Raw genomic sequence first — 23623 nt, 5'->3', positions numbered from 1 at the left:
TTAAAAGGAAAATTTAGAAATGAAATGAAAACGTTTTTTTTTGAAGAATAAGGAATTTTGTACTAAAAATGAAAAAACTTCTTACTAAAAAAAAGAGAAACTTTGCTGTTTTCTCAGATAATTTTTTTTAGATTTTATTGTTTTAACTGTTATTTTCTTCTACTCATTTTCTAACTTAGTTTTATTAATTTATCTTTTCAAATTCTGTTTTTTCAGATCAAATTCTCTCTGGAGAGAATGTGAAGAGTGAAGACGCATTTCTACTGGTCTGCATGGAAGTTAGCAACAACACTAGTATTCTGTATTAGACTGCAATTGGATTTGTGATCTGTAAACCGCATTTTGAATAAAAAAAATGCAACTCACAAAACTCGGTCTGAAATGGAGAATATTTGAAAAAAAAAAAATTAAAACTAAAATCTGCAAAAAAAAGAAGAAAAAATACTCCCTGCTTTCCCCAATAAAAGGAAAAAATTCCCCCCAGCTTGATCCCCTGCTCAGAGCAAAGCTTTGTTCCTCTCTCTGTGAGGATTTCTCACCCTGAACTGTGGTCTGGGCTCCTCCAAGGACTCGGCGGGGGTGTCCAGGGTTCCCCACCTGTAGGACAGCTCTGCTTCTCGCCGCTTCCAGCGCTCCAGAAACAAAGTTGCCCAGACCACATTGAAAAGGGCAAAAACCACACAGCAGATGTCCTGACTGGTCTGTGTGGGAGAAAAAAGATAGAACCAGTCACTTCAGGCAATGTTGAAACATGCTGAATATTTTTTTCTGCATTTTGAGTCAAATATTATCTGAAAAGGTCTGAAATCCTTCATTTTTGCCCCATATAAACCCCACAATGTGCCAATCTCGCTGACACAAATCACTTTCTATCTATACTTTGTTCATTGTCTCCCTCTTGTGGTAACAAAGAGGAAGTACAACTTTTCTTGATCAATAAGAATCAAGAATAGTTTTTTGTCAACAGTAATCCAAAATCATAACTTAGGATAAGGTATCTAAGGAATTTATTTCTTAATTATTTTTCAAGCAAATATATCTATAGTAAATATATCTAAAATAAATATAAAATCATATGAAAATATTATAAATGTACACTTATTATACTGATTAATTTGCAACATTTTAGTTTATAACACCTCAGAGGTATCAATTCAAGTCCAATTGAATGAATGATAAAAAGACAATAAATTAATTGTACATAGACTGAATTTAGAAAAACCAAAAGAAGAGACACAGTAAAAAAGTTTGTAAAAATAAATTTATAAAAAATATTTATCATCGATCTATATATTAACTCAGATTCTTAATACAAAGTCTTCAATGTAATCATTTTAAATTAACTAGGAACAGTTTCTTGTCGCCCTCTTGTGGAGACAATTTGAAACTACAACTGTGTGCAAAGAACACTAAAAGTTTATACAGAGGATTCCTAAAAATACTGACACACCACTTTAAAAACACAATATGTGATATAAATTTAAATATTTACAGAAAAATAAAAAACATAGTTTTTCAAGTATAAAGGGTTCAATTAAGTAATTTTAAATAAAACAATTCTACCATGAACAGTTAATTGTCTCCCTCTTGTGGTAACAATGAGGAACTACAACTGTTCGTGATCAGTAAGAATCAAGAATAGTTTTTTGTCAACAGTGATCCAAAATCATAACGTCAGGATAAGGTATATAAGGAATTTATTTCTTAATCCTTTTTTAAGCAAATATAGCTCTAATAAGTATATCTAAAATAAATGTACAAATATACACTTATGGCCATTTTCCTTCAATATAGGCATTTTTATATCTGATTGGATTAGCAACATTTTGGTTTATAACACCTTGGAGCTATCAATTCAACTCTAATTGAATGAATGATAAAAAGACACAAGAAAATAATTGTACATAGACTGAATTTAGAAAAACCAAGAGAAGAGAAACAGTAAAAAGTTTTCATATTTTGTTAATGTAGAGAAATATCTATATAAAAAGAGTTCTACGCACATTTAAATATTTATCATCTATATATGCTAACTCAATTTACTGATACAAAAACTTCAGTGTAATAAAAAAAAAAAAAAAAAATATTCTACTAGGAAAAGTTTATCTTCGCCCTCTTGTGGAGACAATTTGAAATTACAACTGTGTGCGCAGTAAACTAAAAGTCTAGTTAATAAAGAGGATTCCTGAAAATATCATGACACCGCATGAGAAACACAGTATTTGATATAAATGTAAATATTACACTGAAAGGCTTCAATTAAAGTATTATAAACAAATACTACCAAGAACTGTTTTTTGTCGCCCTCTTGTGGTGTTGGTGGGAAATACATCGACTTGTGACGACTACCATAAGGCTGATCAACCATTCTAAACACATGTTTGTGGTGTATACTTTGAAAATTTAGTAAAATATCTAATATAAGGGCTTCAATTAAAAAATGGAAAAAAGTCTACCTTCTTGACAACAAGGAACTACAACTGTAGTAACAATTCCAACTGTTTCATTTTCATCATTAAGGCAGCTTAGAGGAGGTTTCTTATACCTGATCGGCTTCTGCTAGAATCCACAGCAGAAAGCCAATGACAGCAGGATAGAGCATGGAGTTTGTGTAGAAACCCAGCCAAGCGAAGTACATGCCAATCTTCACTCCAAAGTAGTCACAGATGTCATCTATAAAGTAGAAGACATGACATGATGCGTAATTGACATTTATGCACTATTTTTGCACGCCACGTATCACTTTACTTGGATTTTCACTTTATTTGGATTTAGTTTTTACATATGCATAGATATACGTACAGATATATATATACAGAAGAGCTATATGTGTATATATTTTATCTCTTTTTATTCTTATTTTTTTATCTTTATTATATTGTATAGTTGGATGTGTGTATATATTATATAAAACTGTAACTGGAGCGTGTAACAAAAGTAATTTCCCTTTGGGATTATTAAAGTATTTCTGATTCTGATGATGTTTGCATACAGTAAGCAACCAAAACTTTCGCGACCCCCATGCAGTACCTCTGTGGACCTCTAGAGGTCAGGAATGTTGTAAAAGTAAATTAAGAATATAATATAAACTAAGAAACTGATCCTATTTCTGGATCCACAGAGGCAACCATTTTTTATTTTCGCTATTTGTAGGTATTTGCTTATCATTGACGCCATTTTTTTTCTCTCTTTTTTACTAGTGTATTTATAGTAATAAATACCAACATTTTCTGGACATGTGTCTCTGTGTTCTACAAAAAATATATACATCCAAACATAATATTCTATGATTTTTAACCCCGCTAAGATATTGAAATACACCGAACCACAATATCATAAAAGTATTTATAAGATTTTCTGCACAAGTGTGTGAAATATATGTGTTAGGATAATTATCATTGAAGATGTGTGAGTTTATTACACCCTGGTATTGGCTGCCTGCTGCGTGTCAATTAGGATGTTTTAATCTAATTACGACAGTTCCTCTGTTTGGATATACAGTTATAATCTCCATTCTGTACGTGGCAAAGATTTAGAAATGGAATGAAACTTTCAGCTAAGAACGATAATATTTTAATAAGGCTGGAGCCATGATGTCTCCTCATCTGCTGACGTGTCTGATGTAAAATAAGATGATGTGGCAGACTGGAGATGTATAAAAGGCCTTTTTATCTGTTAATTGGGGCCAATTCCTGAGAGGTGAGACCAGAGGGGAGCAGCTGCCTTCCGTACATCTAAGCAATTTCTCTGATCTGAGTACGATTACAATTTCTATCAGAATCTGTTGTCATCTCTCCTGGTTTTTTAATACATATAAGTTATGAAGTGTTATTTAAAGTGTTTGTCCTGAGTGATCTCTTTTCAGGGAAAAATACTGGAGAGATAGAGTGTCATCTTTAACATACGGTATTCAGTGAATAATAATAGATTAAATATTCCGTAAAAGTAAAAAAAAAAAAAAAAAACAATCCACTGGACTTGGTTTCCAAGATTTGAAGACGTTTCGATTCCTCTCCAGGAAGCTTTCTCCGCAGTGAGTTTGAGTCTTTATATAGACAAGGCCTTGTATTGCTTGGAAACATGCAAATTGAAACCGACCAGTAGATTGTCTTTAAATTTTTTTTAAAAACTTTTACGGAATGAATACGACCTGGATGACTGAGAATCTTCATCAACAAATAGATTAAATATGGTGATACTTCGTTTAGATTTACACTGAGGCTGCTAAAAGATGGTGGCCCTCCGTCTCCAGCGCCAATAGGAGATAGCAGCAATCATGGGGTTTATTTTTATACATTTCTGTGGGTGTACTTGCCTCATTCCAGAGGAAAAAAACACAATTCACAAAACTCAATCTGAAAAACATTTGAAAACACAGAATTTTCAAATATGTATAAAGAATTTTTTTTTTCTTTTTTTACACAAACATTTGAAATTTTTATATAATTGTGAATTTCCATTTACAAAAGGTGTTCTTTGCTCTTGCAACATTAATGGGACAAAATTCCCTCCATACAGTAATGGCTGTTTCGCTCATGCATTCACTGAGCATTTAGCAGTTATGCTTCGAGATCATATGAGGTGCTTTCATTGTTGCTGTTTTTTCTTTGATTTATCACTAAATGTTTTTCCCTTTGCTTAAAATGATACCATTAATTATTCTGTCATTTTGTGACATAAATCAGGGAAGAAAAGCAAAATTGACCCGAAAAAAGAATCAACAGGAAAAATCAGGTTTCCTTTAGATAGATTAAAAAAATTATGGGTATCAGCACTGGCCTTAAAAACCCTGTATCAGTCGATCTCTAATCTAATCATCATGTCCTGCTCAGTAATCCTTGTAACGTTTCTCACCGAGGGGCTGCCGTTCACATACAGCCTGAACCCAAGAGGTCATCAGCTGGTTGAGTATCCTTTGCTCATGAAGAGGAAACATCTGATGGATCACCCCCCGAGCGATCAGCTCTGGAACTAAAAGAACGGTTAAAAATCAAACTTCAACAGAGTTTCTCTTGATTAAATGTCAGTTTGTAATTCGATAAAACCTCTATAGAAGCCGAGAGCGGTCGTACTCAATTTTTTCCCCCCTTTGTCTTCTCGCCATAAAGACAAAACTATCTCGTAATCACAGTTAAACCATTAATTGTTTTCTCGAGATCACGAGATAAAGTTATTGATTTCTTGAGATAACGAGATGATTAACCTGTCTGAGTAATGAATGAGGCTGACCAGCAGCCCTGGATTCCCAGTCCATCCATGCCTATGGGGGCCCATAGTTGTGCAGTCATGGTACCACCTGTGCGCAAATAATCTGTTTTTTAGTTTCCTAGTTTTTTTCACTAATTGTGAGGTCATGGTGGATGACTGGATTGCATGGAATACAGTAGAAACTAATTTGAATGTTTTTTTAATTAAAATCTTTAATCTGGACTCATTTTGGGGGTTAATGCATCTTATAGCTGTTACAGGCGGAACACCGGGGCCATTCAGAAACCACTCGGCACTACGCCGCTGGAAGCATAGGTCTAATGGCGCATTAATCAGAATAGGGAAAAAAAATAATCAAACCAACTGAGTCATCTTGTTGCGTAAAGTTAAACACAGGATTATTTATAGAATCAAACATAGGCTGCCATGACTGATACTTATAAATCCTCTCCTGATGTTGTGGTATTGAAGGATGAAATCAGTTTTAACGCACACCAATCATCCCGTTATGATGAGAAATGGCTTTTGTTATTTTTAGTTAATGAGAAAATTATGGAAGTAAATCTGTGTCGCTGGGATTTGAATTAAAAATGCCACTAAAATTTAAATCTTGTATGTTTGTAATGTAATGTATGTAATGTGATTTTTTAGCTTGAAGAGAAAATAAATGAAATTTCAACTGTGTAGAAATAATGACAATTAATTTTTTTTTAGGTCAAAAATGTGTTCTGAATATATTTTAACACTGAAACAGTAAGTACAAACGTACAATATTTAAATTTCAGTGGCATTTTTAATTCAAATCCCAGCAACACAGATTTACTTCCATAGAAAATGTACTTTTTTTCTTGAGAAAACCACCGTGAAAAAGTATCGGACGGACACGGCCGCTCTGGGCTTCTGTAAACCTGTAAAATTTGAAGGGGAATAAATACTTTTCTGGATTGCTATGATCATAAAAACCCATTAAACAAATACTTTCAAAACATGTTCTACTATTTAAGGGATAAAATTAGGGCTGAAACAATTAAACGGATAAATCTTGATTAATCGATAATTGAAATAATAGTCAACTAATTTAGAAATGAATTAATAGTTAAAACTGGAGTATAGAGACTCTAAAAGATGCCTTTAGCTGACAGAGCGACTCACTGAGAGCAGCAAATATATCAAAATTGTAAAAAAATATATAGAAATATTTTACCTTCAAAAAAAAAAAAGAGCTATTTCATCTGTCAATATGCTTTACCAATAACTTTTCAAGTGGAAATTTCTTTGTTTCAGCTGGTTTAAATTTCTAAAAAATATTTTTTACAAATTTAAAATGGGGGGGGGGGGGGGGGGGGCAGTGTGTTTTCATGGGGACACAGAAAAGCATAAAATAAAAAACAGGGAAAGGGATTCAAATATTTTAAGAGAGCTGCATTAAGTAAAAATTTCTATTCGATTAGGTTTAATTAAAAATCTATGTCTTATTAGTTCAATATACGCTCATAATTAAGGAATTTTACTTTATTTTAGCTTAATTTCAGTTAAAATTACTGTTTTCTATAAAATCTGAATTAGAACTCAAGAAAAACAGATAAATTCAGCCGTAAAAAGTAGAGTTTTTTTTTTAATTAGCAGAAGAAACTGGGATCTTAAGTCAGTAGCACTGAAGCTATCGCATTATTGTTTTTAATTAAGTAGTAAAACACAAATTTTAAAGAAAAAATAAAATAAAATAGATCCAAAGGACCTATCAGTAACCATGTGTTTATCATCATTAGAACTTCTTTGAGTATAACAGGGGCCAGGGCCTGGTCTACAGGGGCACTGGCCCCCTTTGGCCCCTGTCTAGAACCGCCCATGCTTTTACTATCCGATTATTAATCAATCAATCAGAAAAATAATCCACAGATTAATTGATTTGAAAAATGCTAATTATTTGCAGATCAAATAAAGAGAAAGAAATGGAGCCATTAGAGCCTAAGATCAGCTCACTGATTGGCTGTCCCTCCAAGAAGTGGATGTTGTGGAGCATCTCTCCCTGTTTGGCACGCAGGTTATCCAGCCAATACTTGATGATGCTCTGACGCTCCTAAACACAACAAGAACACTGAAACAAAAATGGCCCCTATTGTTCCGAGACTTAGATCTGAGAAACATGGCGGCATTTCAGGACGACGCCAAGGACAGGAAGTGTGGACTTCTAACCTGTGAGGTGAAGAAGCAGAGCTCGCTCTCAATGTTCTCATAGATATTATCCTCCTCACAGGAAAAGCGCCGCATCCCGCCGCCAAACTGGGGCTTTACGGTCTTGTGTATCCCCATTTGCTCTGCCCCTCGCAGTAAGCTGTCAGGAAAAAGAAAATATGGGGAGAAAATGTTTCCAATATTTTTGAAGGCAAAGAAGACGCACGAAGAAAGGAAATTTGAAGAAATGAAAAAATAGAACTTTAAAAACTTCTCAACCCGATTAAACTCAATGAGTATTGGGAGGAATTTATAATGTGTGTGCAAAATATATATATATTTTTACAGTTTGCTCTCTTTTTACTGTTTAATTTTTTCACATATTACTTTTTTTAATTCCAGAATATATAGTTTCAAAGTAGGGATATGGCCGATATCCGATATGCCGATATTTTAAATCTCTATTATAAAGTTTTTTGAAGTTTTTATTTTCAATTTTCTTTCTGATGATATTTTTAATATATATCTATGAAGACTGAGTTAAACAAACGACATTTCATTAAGAGTTTTGAAAATAACTGACAGATTGTTTGCAAAATGTATATATTTGGAGTTTGCTTTTTTTTTTTTTTTTTTTTTACAGATTTTACTCAAAATTTTTTTTGTTACAGCTTTTTAAGTTTGCTTTAACATCTGATTTTCATTTTTTTTCAAATATTCTTTCTGAATTTTTTTTTAGGTCAAAAATGTAACTGAAACAGTAAGTACAAACATACAACATTTAAATTTCAGTGGCATTTTTAATTCATATCCCAGCGACACAGATTTACTTCCATAGAAAATGTACTTTTTTTCTTGAGAAAACCACCGTGAAAAAGTATCGGAGGGAGACGGCCGCTCTGGGCTTCTGTAAACCTGTAAAACTTGAAGGGGAATAAATACTATTGAACTACTGACATTATTTTTGGGAGACTGTTAGCAACAGCCTTTCTATTGCTCTGAGCACAGTCCACCCAGAAGTAGTGTTGTGCAGATGCTATTTTCTGACCCCGATACCAGATACCTGAGCAGTGTCGGCCAATACCATAACGATACCGTCTGTTTGAAATATGTGTATGTGTGTATATATGAAGAACTGCATACTACTTGGATGTAAATAATTGCCATCATGCCTAGGGATGGGAATTGAACACTGGTTCCTGTTAAGAACAGGTTCTGTGTGTTCCAATTCCATGGCACGGTTTGGCAGCTCGCTTCACAATTCTCTTAACGGTTCCATGAAGCACCAGAGCCTAGCGCTGAGCAGCACAACTTCCGTCACGTTTTTTACACAAGTTACGCACACTGCATTCAGTAAGCAAGTACGACGTGACCATACGTAAATCTAGAAAAGCAAAAAAAAAATAAAAAATGCCGTCCCATCGGGTAAACCGATCGAAAGTTAAGCTTCATTTCAGGGAAGAGAAATATGGCAACAAGGCGCTTTGCAATCATTGCAAAGTGACAATTACATCCGCAGGAGGAAATACATCCAACATGCAGAAACACCTGCACACACAACATGGCATTCATTTAGACGAATGTCGTGTTTTTGATGCTTCCGGACAGAAGCTAAAGTTACGACCAGCATGGAAGGAAACTCTGGTGGTAAGTAGCTAGTTTTATATCACTGGCTGTTTTTAATGTGGTTCAGTAGGGAGACCTAGACGTCCCTCTCTGCTGGTATGGGAACACCTTGGAAACATAGTCTCTCCAGCGTGTCCTGGGTCTCCCCCTGGGCCTCCTCCCGGTGGGACGTGCCTGGAACACCTCACCAGTGAGACGTCCAGGAGGCATCCTAACCAGAAGCCCGAGCCACCTCAAGTGGCTCCTCTCGATGTGGAGGAGCAGCGGCTCTACTCTGAGTCCTCCCCGAATGATTGAGCTCTAAGGGAGAGCCCAGACACACTATGGAGAAAACTCATTTCAGCCGCTTGCATCCAGGATCTCGTTCTTTCGGTCATGACCCAAAGCTCATGACCATAGATGAGGGTAGGAACGTAGATCGACCAGAAAATCCAGAGCTCAGCTCTCTCTTCACCACGACGGACCACTACAAAAGAATTAAATTTGCGGTAAAATTCCGTTAAAAACTTGAAAAGAGTGAATCTAAAATTAAAACAACTATAGAATTTTGGGGGGAAAAAAACGTTGAAACATAAAATTCTGAAATAAATATTTTAAAGAAATAAAATTTAGGAAAAAAAACCCAGGAAATTTGCAAAATAGAGATATTGGTTGATCTTTGGCATAAAAACAGCACAAGAGGAAGATTAACCCTGCTGTATAATTGAAATAGATACCCTTTTTAAATCTAATGTTTAGGATAAGGGAAACCTCTACAAAACACAGAGCAACGACCCCCAGGACTTGAGAAATGAATACTCATGCAAAATGGCAGTAAGCATGTTTATAGGCCCAGAATTAATATTCTTAAGGTATAAAATCTAAGACTTTATTTTCATCTGATATTAAGATTAGCTAAATCTTTTCTTTTTTTTTAAACTTCCGCCCAGGGATGCCAGTGTAGGTACCATATCTGCTTGGGGCCCCGCCCCTTCTTATGACGTCATGTATGGCAACTCCACTCGCACAAACTGTTTCTTATGGATTAAATCTCTTTTGGAGTCTCAACATATTATAACCTATATTTTCTACTATTTTATATTTCATTGGCGACATAACGCAGCCGAAAGTAGAAAAAAATCATTGTCAGTCTTGAAGGAAAGTCCTGCCTTCTAAGCCAGACTGAGCTCTGATATTTAACAAGGTGACAAAAAAAGTTTCAGCTTATTTTTATTCTTTTTATTAAGATCTGAGGGCCGAGGACAAATGGAAAATCTTAAAAAATGACTTTAATAGAGATTTTAGACAAACAGTTATTCTACTTGTAGAAAATGAACAGTTGTTGTTGACATAAATTTAAAGTAGTGTAGCTTAATATGGCTAACTGACCGAGCTAAAAGAGGCTAACCCGTTAGCTACTGAACATAGCTAGCTACAGCGCTGTCCAGCTCTCCCCCTTTATATCTTGGTTTAACTGTTACTTTGTTCACCAGAAACAGATTTAATCCAGTTTTGTTATCGATCAAGTAAAACCTTATCAGTCATTAGGCACGTTAACAGACACTGCGTGATGTTATTATCGTTGTCTGGGCGACCACAGTGTTTTACATCATATGGCAACGTTCAGCCAATAATGTAGCGTAACGTCACTGGCATGAAGGAGGACCCGAACAGATCTGGAGTTGCCATATGATGATGTCATAAGAAGGGGCGGGGCCCTGAGCGGATCTAGTACCTACAACGGGCAAAGAGGATGTTTAGTCACCCTATTATAAATGAATCTAAAAATCTTTTATGTGACTGAGAAGTTTTTCAATGTTCCATTTTTGATGCAAATTTTCTTTAAATTTCCTTTTTTTGAAAGAAATTTGAAGAACATTTTAACAATATTGGAACAAATTTCTCTCCATAGAAGGATTTCATTTCCTGGCAATACAAATTAGATATCAGGTCTGGGATCTATGCAGCTGTGGAGGAGCGCGAGTCTCACTTCTCAAATGTGGTTGTGATGAAGAAGGCGAGGGCCTGGGTGTGTTTATGCTGCCGGACCTGGATGCTGACTTGAGGGATTCCAACTCGCATTTGATTCAGGAGCCAGAGCAGAGTGTGGTCATCTGTTGTATCTGGAAAATTAAAAACAGACACATTTAAATTACATCAGCATGTTTCCAACCACTTTAACCCAAACAATCAAACATATGATGAAGAGAAACAGTTTCAGCTGATCTAGAACTAAATATCTGCTAAACGTAGCCCCTATATGGAGTAAACTTTGTTCCATTACTGTTAAAAGCAAAGAACATGATTTGTTAATGGAAATTTGAAGAAAAATGCAATCAAACAAAACTCTTAATAAAAAAGAAAATGCTTGGAGAGAAACTCGTATATTTTTCATCAAGATTTTTTTTCAAATTAGTTTTTTCAGACTGTATTTTTTCATTATATTTTATTGTTACGAATGTTATTTTTTTAAATACAAATTGTATCTTTTTTTTGTACTTTATTTTTTCCTCACTTAAATCCCAATATGAACTCTCGCTCTTGACAAATAAAAATGTTGCTATAACGACCAGCAGACCAATAGAAATGCGTCTTCAGTGAAAGCCAATCGTTAAACTTAATCTGAAGAACAATTAAAAAAATAAAACATGAAACTGTTTTTTTGTTGTTGAAATAAATTATTAAATAAAAAATTGAACATTTGTAATATGAGAAACCAACAAAAGTTAATCACAAAGACACGTCTTAGAAATGGAAATTTTAACGAATGGAATCCAGAAATGAAAATTTGCAAAACTTCTTAAATAAAAACGCATTTGCAAATTTTCATATCTGGATTCCATTCGTTAAAATTTCCATCTCCAAAACGTGTTTTTTGCTTGCAACAATAATGGAACAACATTTACTACAGACTCTTCCCGCTGAGCAAGAATTGGTTGAAAAGACGTCAAAAAGACATTTGGTTGAAAGGTGAAAGTAATTTTCAGATAATTGAAAAAAGTTTTTTTCAACCTCCATTATTAGAATAAAGTGGGCCCAACTCAGCCCAATTTTCAACAACTATTTCTGGACTAAATCAAGACTATGAATGACCATCCAGACTTAGCCTAAAAACCAACGACTAAATGACGTCTGGTGTTGCTGGTGCAGATTCTCAGTCATACAGGTCATTCCATAAGAGTTAAAAAACAATCCACTGGACTTTGTTTCCAAGTTTAAGACGCTTCTCTTCCATCCAGGAAGCTTTATCAATTAAAAATGTCAGAAATAGCGTTGAGTTCCAGTTTTTATAAAGTAGCCCAACAAAGCCTTATTTTTGTTTAGAAAACATGCAAATAGAAACGGATGAATGGGTCCACCTCTTTGGAATGGGGGTCGTTTGGCTTCTTTGTTAGCCTGCAATGCCCCATACCTGTCCATGTCTCTGAAAGGGGGTCGTTAAAGGGAATAGTTGGCCTGGCTGAATAGGCGAGGTCTTCTGTTCCACTGTAAAGGGGTTGGGGCTATGATGATAGCGGGAACAGATCAAATCAATTGCTGCATTGTAGGTTTTTGTAAGCTAAAATCTGAGTCCACCCCCTCTGTTTAAAGTTGGTAACCAACAATAAACAGAGGGGGGGGGCTCAGATTTCAGATTTTAGCTTTCAACGACCTACAATGCAACATAGAGCCATCTAAAAAACATTTATACTGTCAAGAATCCAGTTTTTGTGGGTTGTTTCTGTGTTTCCTTTTTTCCTCCACCAGGTGGTGCCCCATCCTCATTGGGCCTCCCTGCACATCTGCAGCTCGTTGCCTCATTACCTGTGGAGTGCTCTTAAGCTGCTGACTGCCACTACCTCGACGCCAGAGTGTTTGCCAGTTTTTGGTACTCTAGCCAAACTGAGTTTTTGTCAACCTGAGTTTAACTTTGTTTTTGGTCTTTGTCTCTCGACAGGAAGTCATCCTGCAAACTGGTTTTCTCGGACCTTCTCTCCCTGGAAGGATCACCTGAGCTTCAAACTGAGCTGGGGTTCAAACAGGAGGTTTGGATCCACTTTCCCCAAGAGATCGTTTGAGCTTCGCACTGAGAAAGGGATTAATCTCCACTACGACCCGTTCAAGTACTGCAGGAAATCTGAGTGGCAGTCAGTTTTCTCCGTTCCCCAACTAACAACCACATTCTAGGTAAACCCTGTTCCACCCTAAACAGAATCAGACAAACACTGGAACTACAGCACACAGACAGGAGTCAAGGATTCAATAACTTCTCTGGAAACGTGAGTCAGCAACCCAATCCTCTTCGCCAAGTTCACGAGTGAAATTCCCCACTGAGCCTGAACTAACAGCTGTGTCTTCCCCTCACTTTTCAGTTCCGGTTGAGCAGTGTTCAGAGCAACACTTCTTCCTCTGTTTTACCTCTTCAATAAAACCCGTTAAACCTCTTGCCTGGTCTCCCTGTTCCGTTTTCTGCATTTGGGTCAGAACTTTGTAAAACCATGACATATACAAAGATGTTGGCGATCGCATGTGATTCACAGAGTATCTGCCCTGCTGAACCATTGAAAACAGTAGAGTTTAATGGTTCCTTATATCTTTCTTTACATAAAAAATCATAATCGTGTTTTAATATTTTTTTCTTTGATAAAGTTGGCAATATTGATTCAGACAAATCATGCAGCTTAGTTGAGTCACGGTATGAGTAACTGTTGACATTAAGGAAGGCATCCTGCCTGATGATGCAGTTTGCAGCCAGAAGATCACGTGTTCAATCTCCACTTGAGGCATTTCTGTATTAAACGTTTTTAATTTTAATTTCTCTTGGTGTCTCATAGCTATTATAGTTTTTTTTTTTTTTTTTTTACAGTGTTTGAGCTCTTTTTAGCCTTCTGCTGCCCGTAACAACACTGACACCAACACCAGGCCAGGAGGTGCCACTGAGTCATCTTCTGCAATTTCTACTTTTTAATATGAACTAATAAAAACTAATAAGTGAACATATTGTTCCTTTAAAGGCAGTCTACCAGAAAAGGAAGACAAACAGGTATTCTGATAGCCACTGACTAAAATAATGAGTGTTGACTTAAGCAGCCTAACTGCCCAAAGGTAAACAGCACGCTCTGTTTAAACACCCAACATTAAACAGGATGTGCCTCCTTACGCTACCTGTGCTTTAATGAAATGCTGCTAGTTCGCATGGTACGCCCCTCCATTAAAGGAAACCACAGAAAGAGCAGGTGATGTTAGCATCTAATGTTCCCCAAAGACCTTTTAGGTGGTAATTAGCTGCTGGCTGGCCAGCAAGGCCTCACTGTAGTATAAACCAAGCTGGACATGTGATATGTGCGTCGGGCACATTAATTAATTTTGTTACTTTTTTCTTTACCTTTTAGTGTTTTATAGACCTTAGTTGAGTCACTTCAATTTTAGAGTTGATAATTATTTCTTTTTCTTTTGTAAATGATTCAATTACGTTAATTGGTTGTGATATTGGTCCGCCTATAAGTAGGCTGGGTTTTTCTCTCTCTCTCTCTCTCTCCATTCGGACCTTCTGATCGAGACACCGTCACAGAGAGGGCGTCCAGACGCGATGCGCACGTCTCCCGTCTTTGTAGGCCGCCGCTAACCTCTCCAGCCTGCCATGTGGTATTTTTGTTCGTTAGCCTTTGTTTTTTGCTGATTTTTTTGTAACTTTGACCTGGTGGGACCGGTTGTCCTGTTTTCGTTCTTTTTTTAAATTTTTTAGGGTTTTAACCGTTAGTTTGTTACTAGCAGAGGCTTCGACGGCCCTGTACAGCAGTGTTAATTTTGTTGACGAAGACTATGACGAAAAATACTCGTCAACGAACCTTTTTCACGGACTTAAACTAAACAAAAAATAAATAAAAAGTGAGATATGATGACTAAGACTATTACGAATAGGGATGCACGATATAATCGGCCCCCTATCGGTATCGGCCTGTATCGGCCTTAAAACTGAATATCGGACATCGGCCACCCCACCGATATTTAACCCGATATTTGATCAGCTTCTGAGTTTCTAAAGTCTAAAAAAAAAAAAATAATACTACTTCTTCTTCTTCCTCAAAAACTTATTTTTTACAGACTTAAAAACTCCTAAAGACGAGGGAAAAAATATTGATACATTAAAATATCCCAATATCTTCATATGCTGATATATTGCCATTTAAAAACACCATATCAATCTCTTTTACTAATGAAATATTGCTATATGTCCTCGTTCTGCTACGAAATCCCTCGAAAATTCACGAAATTTTGCCATATTTTTATATGTTGATATATTGACGCAGTATTGATCTATTTTACTAACAAAATCTCACAAGAATTTGCAAAATATCACGAGAGTTTGTAACAGAACGATGAAATTTCACAAGATTTTGAAAGTAAAATAGATCGATACCGCGTTTTTAAAAATCAATTTGATATCAGCATATGAAAATATATTTTAGTATATTATTTTTCAGTGTCAGAAATGGATAACAAAACTGCTATTTTCAATGACTACTTATTTTTGTCCAGCTTTAACATCGGTATCGATATCGGTTATCGGCTACATGAGTTTTAAAATATCGGCATATCGGATATTGGCCAAAATTCCAATATCGTGCATCCCTAATTACGAAAATAACTGACACTTTAGTCAACAAATAAAAACGAGACTAAACTATTAGGGAGGGACGAATGGTGATCCTATCAGAACTACTTTTTTTGTGGGACAAGTTGGGAAGAAATCTAATCTAAAGTTAGTTGCCATCCGCCATAGAAAGAAATCCAGGTGGCGGTAATACGCCATAAAGCTGTGCGAAGAAGGAGAAGAAGAAGAGAGCGCGTATGGTTGAAGCATAGAAGCAGCATTTTCGTAGCAGTAGTAGCCTTTCAAAAATCAAATGAATAATAGACATGTTACAACAGCTAGGGCGAAAAAGAAGATTTGAAATCTGGGCACACTTCACGTATGACGCTAAGGACAACAAGACAGCCTGCAAACCGTGTGGAGCCAAAATATCCGGAAAAAACACCACCAACTGGAAACGGCGTTTGCAGACGACTCATCCAGAGATACATGCGAAGGTAAGCATACACGCTAAGCATACAAGGTTATTTTTTATTTGATTTACCGCCGTGTTTGCGCTAAACTTAGAATAAAATAGATGTTTTTTGAGTGGTTTATCCATTTAAATAATAACATCTTGAAAATGTTATATGCATTGCATATCATTCAGGGAGAATGCACATTTTTAAAAGAGCAAAGTAAAAATAAAATACATGTTTTGTATCTGTAACTGTTCAATCTGTGTCTAAATCTAGATAGATACTTTATTGATCCCCAAGGGGAAATTCAAGTCTAATTCAAATCTAGACTGAGACTAAACCAAGACTAAAAGACTTAAGACTAGACTAAGACTAAAACTCTTTTGACATTTAGTCAAAAAAACTAGACTAAGACTAAAAGATTTCAGATGACTAAAACATGACTAAAACTAAATGGTGTGTTATTCAAAAGACTAAGTCGACTAAATCAGAATTTGCTGTCAAATTTAACACTGCTGTATAGGGTTGGCCCTCTGCTGTAACGTTTTGTTTCTTTGGATTGGCTCACAAGTACGGAAGAGGATTAGGGCCACTGAAAAAAAAATAATTTTTTTTTATTTTATTTCAGTGTAGTATTGGAAAAATGTCAGAATTCTGACTTTTTTTCTCAGAATTCTGACTTTAATCTCAGAATTCTGACTTTTTTTCTCAGAATTGTTACTTTAATCTCAGAATTCTGACTTTTTTTCTCAGAATTCTGACTTTTTGTATTGTCAGAATTCTGAGATTACAGTTTTTTTGGATTGCTTAAGCATGATTTTCAAAACAGGGCCCGTGTTTTCAAAACACTACACACAATTAGCACAACCACACACCCAATTAGCAAAACACTACAGATCCTTTGCATAATTAAACACTCTTGTAAAAACTATACACTTCTGTTTAAAAACCACACTTTGTTACCATAGGAAACACACACGTTTCACATTACTATACTCTGTTTGCACGAGTTACACTCTGCTGTGATAAACCTAAAACACTTTTAGCACTTCTACTTCCCTATGATTAGAGTTGGCTACCATCAACAAAGTACAAATATAATGTAAATTCACCAAACACAAGACCAATGTTGCAGACTGAAGAAAGTCATTTATTTCTCAACACGCCCAAAATGTTGACATGGAGATTCATAATACTGTAACAAAATGTCACTTTACGTATTGTACTGTAAGTTTACTGTAAAAAACAAAACGAAACAAAAACTAGACATTGTCTCTTCGCCTAGTTGGATCTGGCCAGAGAATTTCATCAACATTGCAGGCAATGTTTTCATTAGCAAGACACCTTGGAAAGAAACGTCTTGAATGATGAATCCATCCTTGCATTGCTGCTACCTCCATTTGGTCACAGGCCTCCTCCATGGCTTGGATGAGGGGTACCTCAGCCTGGAGACGGAGATCATATACCTTCCACCGCCATGCCGAGAAAAACTCTTCTATAGAGTTGAGAAGTGGAGAGTATGGTGGAAAATATAGGACGGTGAAATGTGGCTTCTGAACCAGAGCAGAGCGGTGGAAAGACACATTGTCCCAGACAACAATGTATTGCATATGATCGATTTGATTTGCTGCTGTTATGTTGTGCAATTGGTCCAAGAATGTAAGTATGAGTTCTGTGTTGTAAGGGCCCATATGGGCATGGCGGTGGGGGACCCCATTCTGTGTAATGGCTGCACAGAGTGTTATATTACCCCCACGTTGCCCTGGGACATTGACTATAGCCCTGTGGCCAATTATGTTTCTTCCCCTCCTTCGTGTTCTCGTCGTTCTTGACCCTCAATCCTATGTAGCAAAAAAAAACAGTAAACAATAGTACAGTAATTTCAAAGGAAAAGGTAACAGAAGTGCTGATAGTGCATAGAATACAGTACTGTAAGCAGTTGCTGAAACCGTGTAGATGTTTTTGATATGATGATATTTTTACCTATTTTCCAGTCGAAATGTTCTTATCACACTTGCCACTGTGTATCGGCTTAGATTTGGCTGTACTCGCAGTCCAGCCTCCCTCAGCGTCAGGCCGTGGTTGACAACGTGGTCAACCAGTGTTGCGCGGATCTCAGTTGTCAGATTCGGTCCTCTTTGAGCACGTTCTTGTCTTCCTCTTCCTCTACCTCCAGCATGGCCTCCATCTCTTCCTCTTCCTTTGATTCCTCCTCTGTTGATTCCTCTTCCTCCCCTTCCTCCTTGTCCTTCTCCTCCTCCTTGTCCTCCTCCTTCTCCTCCACCTCGTCCTCCACCTCGTCTTACTATTTCGCTGACTCTTTCCATTGTGCTTGAAGACCGATGAACTCACCTGCTGCTTTTTATAGTGCTTATACACCTGATTGGTGTGTCTACAATTAAGCAAACAAGTGTTTGCACACCTGATGACTGTGTTGAATCAATTGGTTGGAAGGTGCAGTAATTTGACAGTCAGTGGTTTGGTATTGCAAGGAAGTGGTTTCATAATAGATTTTTGTGTGTAATGTATGTTAAGTGTGTTTAGTGTTTTGCAAATCACTGTGTGTAGAGTTTTGCAACAAGTGTGAGGTTGACAATGTGCTTATAGTTGTGCAAATATGGGCTGATGTTTTGCTTCTTGAGTGTAAGGTTTTGCTAATAGTGTACTACTTTTAACTTTAGTGTGTAAGCAATCCAAAAAAACTGTAAAGTCCCATGTTAAACTGAAATAAAATTTAAAAATCTGTTTACTTTTTTTTTTTTTTCAGTGGCCCTAATCCTCTTCCGTACACCAGGTCCAACTTTCTGTTCATATTTTTGGGTTTTCTTTTTTCTCTTAGAGTTTTTTTTTGGACACGGGGACCTGGGGGAAAAAATCTGACTCTGTTTTTGTCTTTTTCCAGAAAAACAAAACAGCTGATCTAAAAAGAAGTTCCAGAGATTAAGAATAAAATAATTCTTTGAACCTCATGTTTGTCTCGTGTCCTCAAATATGTTGTGGCCTGGGTGGTCGTAGCAACATGTCAGAGCAACGCATACCGTACCTGGAAAAGTCATCAGAATGTCACAGTTTTCGGTGGGAACCATCTTTAACCAGGACTTGCGAGAGTTGATGTAATGTCTGGCCAGCAGAAGGCGTTTCCCGAACAATTTATCTAAGAAACATAAAGACAGAGATAATTTATGATAGAGAGGGATGATAACAAACATAAAAAGTGAGCCTGGAGGAATCTGAGTGGGTGCTGCTGATGAAAGAGTGAGACACACAGATGGTGGCATTTTATCATTGTGATGATCATGAACACAGACGACGGGGTGGTTGTTAGTAACACTGATGTGGTTTTTTCTTCTCTTCTGCTGAATTTTTTTTTAACCCTTCTTTCATCACTTTTCACTGAGACAACATGACAGAAATATCCAAGATAAGCATGACTGTTGTGGTCAGATGACAAAGCAAATACCTTATGAAATAACCTGATGAGCAAACAGTCCAAAAGCGACAATATTTTTATGTCTATGGTGGGACCGTATTTATCAACATGATGGTGAGCCGTTTAAACACGACACCAATAAAGCAGACAGTGGCACTTTTGATTACTATGTTCATAATCATCATTAGACAGTTGGTAAAAAATAAACTTATAGAATATGTTTCAAAGAGCAATAAAGATCTTAAAAGGATGATGGATTTGAGTATTTTATTTTTTACATTACGACTTAGAATTATGGGTTATGATGAACTGACTGAACATATTACGTACGTAGCGTGCGTGCGGCGTGCAAGACGTCACATCACGTTAGACTAAAACTAGAGCGTAGATTAAACCATAACTAGGGATGCACGATATAATCGGCCCCCTATCGGTATCAGCCTTAAAACTGAATATCGGACATCGGCCACCCCACCGATATTTAACCCGATATTTGATCAGCTTCTGAGTTTCTAAAGTCTAAAAAAAATAAAATAAAAAAATACTACTTCTTCTTCCTCAAAAACTTTTTTTACAGACTTAAAAACTTCTAAAGACGAGGGAAAAAATATTGATACATTAAAATATCCCAATATCTTCCTATGCTGATATATTGCCATTTAAAAACACCATATCAATCTCTTTTACTAATGAAATATTGCTATATGTCATCGTTATGCTACGAAATCCCCCGAAAATTCACCAAATGTTGCCATATTTTTATATGTTGATATATTGACGCGGTATCGATCTATTTTACTAACAAAATCTCACAAGAATTTGCAAAATATCACCAGAGTTTGTAACATAACGATGAAATTTCACCAGATTTTGAAAGTAAAATAGATTGATACCGCGTTTTTAAAAATCTATTTGATATCAGCATATGAAAATATATTTGAGTATATTATTTTTCAAAGTGTCAGAAATGGATAACAAAACTGCTATTTTCAATGACTACTTATTTTTGTCCAGCTTTAACATCGGTATCGATATCGGTTATCGGCTACATGAGTTTAAAAATATCGGCATATCGGATATCGGCCAAAATCCCAATATCGTGCATCCCTAACCATAACCGTTAGGTACGATGTGTTAGCGACGACGGATACCAAAAAGAAGTACTTAACGGATTCCAGCCAAGAATAGCTGCTGGAATAGCGGAAAAATATATCCATATCCATTCATGTTCTTGAGGGTTTTGACTGTTATTTGAAGTGTGCAGAAATAGACGCAGGCCTCTATTTCTATTTGATCAAAACAGACAACCAGTGGAATGAATAAAAACAAGATTTTGTGTCTCTTTGAAGCTATAAAATACTAGGATCATTTATTGAAAAAGTACAGTTACCGTAACGGTATACAATACGGCTGCAATTTTTCTGCACGGCAATACGAAAGAAAAAAAAGACAGAATGGAATCTCGGCCAACCTGACTTGCGAAACAAAGTTTTAAAAAACATATATTGGAAACTGTTCTGCCATCACAGCGAAATTTTATTTGAGGCAGGCTAAGTGGAAGTAGGCTACCAGTATCATATATTTCAAGGGAAATTCAGAACAACGAAGGCCAACGAAATTCCATCATTTTGACGCTGCCTGGTTACCACCAGACCTAGCGGTGATCACATGTGTCTTTCAGATCAGAACTTCCTATGCTAATGGCTTTGATTTGTTAGCAAACACTGCCCCCTTGTGGTACTTGTATGTTACTATCACAAGTTGTTGCTGACTGCCCAGGAACATTGTTGGTTCTAATTACTGTAGAAGAGTCCGGTCATTATTTACCTCAACTGACAGTGAGACCGGCCATTATTAGAGACCCGGCTGCTAATGGAATACAGGCCAATATTGGAGGATTTACGGTAGCATTCTTTATTATTTCGCTCGGTTGCCTCTCCTCACGATACTTAATGTAAACGAATCCCCTCTTCTCCGCGGATAATAAGGAGCTCACATATCTCTCTATCTTACCAGCGCTGTGACATGAATTGTGCCATCACAACTCAATAATACATATGTTATATAATATATGTTATTGTAAATGGTTTAACAGGGGGAGCGCTAAGTGGGGGGCCAAGGGTGGCCAGGGCCACTCTTAGCCAACCATTGGCCTCCCCTACCAGGCGATTTGTTGACGTAATTCACCATCTGCTATTTAACCAGGTCCCCTCTAAATCAGAGGGTGGCAGCAACTTTGAAGTCAAATGTCCAACTAATTTCACATTTTAGTTGTCTGGAGGTGGTCTGCATGGACATTAGCATTTTTTTAGTCAATGTGAAGGCCAAGAGCGTTTTCTGAAAAGCAGTTTAAAAAAGTGCAAATTTGTGAAAAACAGAAATCTAAAAATAAAATAAAACTCTGTATAAATGAAATAAAAAAAATTATGAAATTTTTTTTTTTGAAAATATAACATCAGTAAATAAAATAATAGGATAAAAAGAAAAAATAAATAATAATTTCAGTGACTGCAATTGTTTTTTCAAATTACTTTGATTAATTAGATTTTTTAAATTCCCATTTAAAAAACATCTTAGCTTACAACAATAATGGAACACATTCCACGCCATAGATTTATCAAAACCCGATCGCTGATTGGAATGAACTCAGCAGACTGAGATTTACAATGAAATAATAAAATTTTTAAAGGAGAAGTCCGGTCAGCAAGGAATAATCAATGGATTGTTAAATGTACCTACAGTAAAATGCATACATATAGTGTGATTTAATAAATGTAGAGTTAATCAGTAAAGAAATCAAAACAATAATTTTCATTTGGGTAATATAGCTATTACTTATTTATGCACATTATTGTGTTTTTGATAAAAATCCTTTGGCTAAAATGCAGTGTTGCCAACTTAGCGCTTTAGTCGCTATATTTAGCCACTTTTCAGACCCCTCTAGCACTTTGATTTCTAAAAAGCTCCTAGCACCAAATCTAGCGACTTTTTTCTGCTACTGGAGACTTTGGAGACAACATCTAAAAGCAGCGAACTCTGCTCTCCAGAGCAAGTAGATTGGTAACCCCGCCTCCTGCTCTCCTCTATCTTGTCTGCTGTCATGATTCATGCAGCTATTATTTCATCCAAATGAAAAATGGAGAACAGATAAGCAGATCATGGCTGGTCTACAGTGAAAAGAAGGACTGGGTTATTTACTTTGGCCTTTTTGGAAACACAGGAAGGAGCAATCAGCTAAGTGAGCTTAGTGCTTGGAAAAAATCTTTCATTCCTTTAGAGACAGCATGAAAAGTTACCTGAGTACAAAACATAGAGAGGAAAACAAGAAGAAAAGGGACACCAACAGAAATTTTCTCTATCTATATAAGGTGTCTGTTTTGTGTGTTGTCTTCTCATTTCAGAAGGCCCCAAATTTCCTAAATCCGCCCCTGCTCGTCCATGCACCTAAATGTCCACAGGACGCTGAGGGTGTCCAGGCCCGGACGGCAGGAATAAAAACCCATCCGCCCGTGCATGATGTTTTTCCATCTTCACCGTCCATGACACAACAAACCCCGCAGCTTCCGCTCGTTCTCAGCGGCCACTTTCTAACCATTTAATCGGTTCTAAACTCACCGAGCATCCCGGACGTCTGCTGCTGCTGCTGGCTGCTCCTGTCCTGGTGCTCGCTGGGCACCGTCCTCTCCATCCTCTCGCCTGCACCGTCGACGTCTGCGGCGCTGCTGCCACCGTCTGCAGCAGAGTCGGCATTGGCGATGCCCGCCGCCTGCGCGCTGGTGCATTGCTCCATGGAGGAGCCTGCTGTTAGTGCATGGCCGCTGGGTGAAGGTGTGACAGCCAGGATGACTATCAACCTGTCAGGAACGAGCGTCTGCGCACCAGTCGTGACTGGGTGACGACACAGAGCGGGACACTGCGCGAGCTGCAGGCTCTCACACAGGGGCGGGTTTAAGAAACTTGGGGCCCTAAGCAAAGACAGGCAGGGGGCCTTCTGAATTGAGAAGACAACACATAAAACAGACACATTACCGGGGGTTGACGTTAAGGATTTTTACCAGTTGCCCGAAGGGCAAGTGACTTTCACATTTCATTTGCCCAGAAACAATTTTTACTTGCCCAGTATAATGTTTGATAAATATAGTTCCTAATATTCATTTTTGTATAAATATCAAT

At 36.9% G+C, this 23623-nt stretch overlaps 1 protein-coding gene across 4 annotated transcripts in view; it reads right to left on the bottom strand.

The window, feature by feature from the left end:
- The window catches only part of ano8a (anoctamin 8a), a 49303-nt gene extending 25932 nt beyond the window's left edge, over positions 1–23371 (bottom strand). For 2 of the 4 annotated variants that reach the window (XM_038271248.1, XM_038271249.1), the window contains exons 1-8: positions 23066–23370; positions 19064–19174; positions 10979–11111; positions 7405–7543; positions 7192–7288; positions 4855–4971; positions 2546–2673; positions 540–701 (exon numbers count right to left, since the gene is read on the bottom strand). In XM_038271248.1, coding sequence (XP_038127176.1) covers positions 540–701; positions 2546–2673; positions 4855–4971; positions 7192–7288; positions 7405–7543; positions 10979–11111; positions 19064–19174; positions 23066–23240 — 1062 coding nt within the window. In that variant the 5' untranslated portion in view covers positions 23241–23370. Of the gene's footprint in view, positions 1–539; positions 702–2545; positions 2674–4854; positions 4972–7191; positions 7289–7404; positions 7544–10978; positions 11112–19063; positions 19175–23065 lie in introns of those variants that run through there. The other 2 variants (XM_038271250.1, XM_038271251.1) reach the window with 2 other exon arrangements.
- Between the last annotated feature and the right edge of the window lie 252 nt (positions 23372–23623).

Source organism: Cyprinodon tularosa, unplaced genomic scaffold, assembly GCF_016077235.1.
Source record: "Cyprinodon tularosa strain WSP-4 unplaced genomic scaffold, ASM1607723v1 ctg797, whole genome shotgun sequence".
Classification (NCBI taxonomy): Eukaryota; Metazoa; Chordata; class Actinopteri; order Cyprinodontiformes; family Cyprinodontidae; genus Cyprinodon; species Cyprinodon tularosa.
The sequence above is the reverse complement of the archived record's forward strand: the minus strand, read 5'-3'. Positions and strand labels throughout refer to the sequence as shown.